The sequence below is a fragment of the Rhinatrema bivittatum genome, chromosome 4, assembly GCF_901001135.1.
Source record: "Rhinatrema bivittatum chromosome 4, aRhiBiv1.1, whole genome shotgun sequence".
NCBI classification, from domain to species: Eukaryota; Metazoa; Chordata; class Amphibia; order Gymnophiona; family Rhinatrematidae; genus Rhinatrema; species Rhinatrema bivittatum.
In genome coordinates, this window is record NC_042618.1 from 148,007,075 (window position 1) to 148,009,039 (window position 1,965).

General features: G+C 62.9%; 1 protein-coding gene across 1 annotated transcript; it reads left to right on the forward strand.

Annotated features, from left to right (window-relative positions):
- The first annotated feature begins 223 nt into the window (after positions 1 to 223).
- INSM2 (INSM transcriptional repressor 2) lies at positions 224 to 1,965 on the forward strand. Its single transcript, XM_029597459.1, has one exon. The coding sequence runs from the start codon at positions 310 to 312 to the stop codon at positions 1,915 to 1,917; it is 1,608 nt and encodes a 535-aa protein (XP_029453319.1). The 5' UTR covers positions 224 to 309; the 3' UTR covers positions 1,918 to 1,965.

Below are 1,965 nucleotides of genomic sequence, written 5' to 3' on the forward strand. Positions count from 1 at the left end.
AGGTGCCACGGAAAAAAAAACGGCTCACGGGCACAAGGACAGGCTCGGACCTATGTTGCTCCTCGGTCGAGGGGATTTAGCTTTTGACCCTCTGTCCTTTCCTCTGGGCTCCCCGCCACCAGCTGCCACCTAACCGCTGATTGGAGGGTGGGCCCTGGCCTCTCTGTGACGTCACCGCAAGCCTGGAAGCAGGCGCGCGCTATAAACAGTGCCCGGGAAGTGCCCGCGACCGAAGCTCTTCTGCAACCCGAGGAGCTCCCTGTGCTCTGCCCGAAGCCCCGCGCTCAAGCCTCGGGCTAACAGGGAAAAATGCCTCGGGGATTTCTAGTGAAAAGGAGCAAGAGAAGCTGTGGATCGTACCGCGTACGCTTTCACCAGGCGGAATCCCCTTGCCCTCTGCAGTTTTCTTCCGTTCCGGACCCGCAGGATGGGCTGGTCCCGGGCAGATCTAGCCCTGCCGTGCCCAGGGGCCACTCGGAGTCCCAGAAAGGTGCACTGGAGGTGGTTCAGCCCCCTGAGGGGCTGCCCAGCCCCGAAACTCTCTCGAACTTTAGCACTCCCGGCGCGTCCTCGCCCAAAGCCAGCGCCTGGCAGGAGGGAGCCAGCAGAACCTGGCCTCCCGCCTCCGGCAGCCCGATCAAACCGGCTGCTCTGGAGCTGAAGAAAGCTTTCTTCAAGAGGGGATCGAGTTCGCCCGCTTCGGCCGAATCCTTCCCGGTGGCCAGTTCCTTTTCTTCCGTGGAAAAGCTGCTGATGCATCACGGCTCCTTCCTCAGCCCGGAGAGAAAGCTGGAGGGGCAGGCGCGGCTCTGCTCTTCCCTGCCGGGCATGAGAGGGCCAGCCCGGGACTTGGCCGAGAGACGGGGCAAAGCATCCGTCAAGAAACCCAAAGTCATGAGGAAGCTCGCCTTCGCCGACGAAGTGACCACGTCGCCCGTGCTGGGGCTGAAAATCAAAGCGGAAGATCCCGAATGCAAAGCCAGACCCCCGCGGGAGCATCGGGCTCCCCTGGGGGAGTTCATCTGCCAGCTTTGTAAGGAGCAGTATCCGGACCCCTTCGCTCTGGCCCAGCACAAATGCTCCCGCATCGTGCGCGTGGAGTACCGGTGCCCCGAGTGCGACAAGATCTTCAGCTGCCCGGCCAACCTGGCCTCCCACCGGCGCTGGCACAAACCTCGCCCCGGGCTCAGCGCCGAAAGCCCGGCCCACAAGGGTCAGCAGCTTCCCGTGGCTGCTGCCGACCAGGCGGCGCGGGAAGGAAAAGAGAACAGCAGCCGAGCTTTCCCGGGAGGCAACGCGCAGCAGCGCGCCGGCGGGCAGGGCGCCGATCAGCACCAGCCGAGCGCGGACAGCTCCAGGCCGCCCGGCAAAGCGCCGGCGGCGGCCGATCAGCACCAGCAGCCGGCGAACAGCTCCCACTGCCCGGATGCCCCCCTGGTCTGCAGCCCGTACGGGGCCAACCACGCAGCCAGGGCAACCCTCCCGCCAATCCAGGGCGCCGGCGCGGAGCTCGACGTCTTCGTGTGCCCCTACTGCCACAAAAAGTTTCGCAGGCAGGCTTACCTGCGAAAACACCTGGCCACCCACGAGGCTTCACGACCCCCCTCCTATGGGCAGCTGGAGAGGGAACAGATTACATTCCCCTGCCACCTGTGCGGGGCTCACTTCCCTTCTGCAGATATTAGGGACAAGCATCAGCTGTGGCACGCAGTGAGGGAAGAGCTGCTGCTCCCCGCCCTGGGACAGGAGGAAGGTCACAGGGTGGCAGAGGGAGAGCAGCAGCAGATCTTCTCCTGCAAGCACTGTCCCTCTACTTTCTTCAGTTCTCCGGGGCTGACCAGGCATATCAACAAGTGCCACCCCACAGAAAACAGGCAGGTACTTTTACTCCAAATACCACTAAGGCCAGGCTGTTAATTGTTAAAAACAAACCCACGCAGCCACTACCGACAAAAAAAAAAAAAC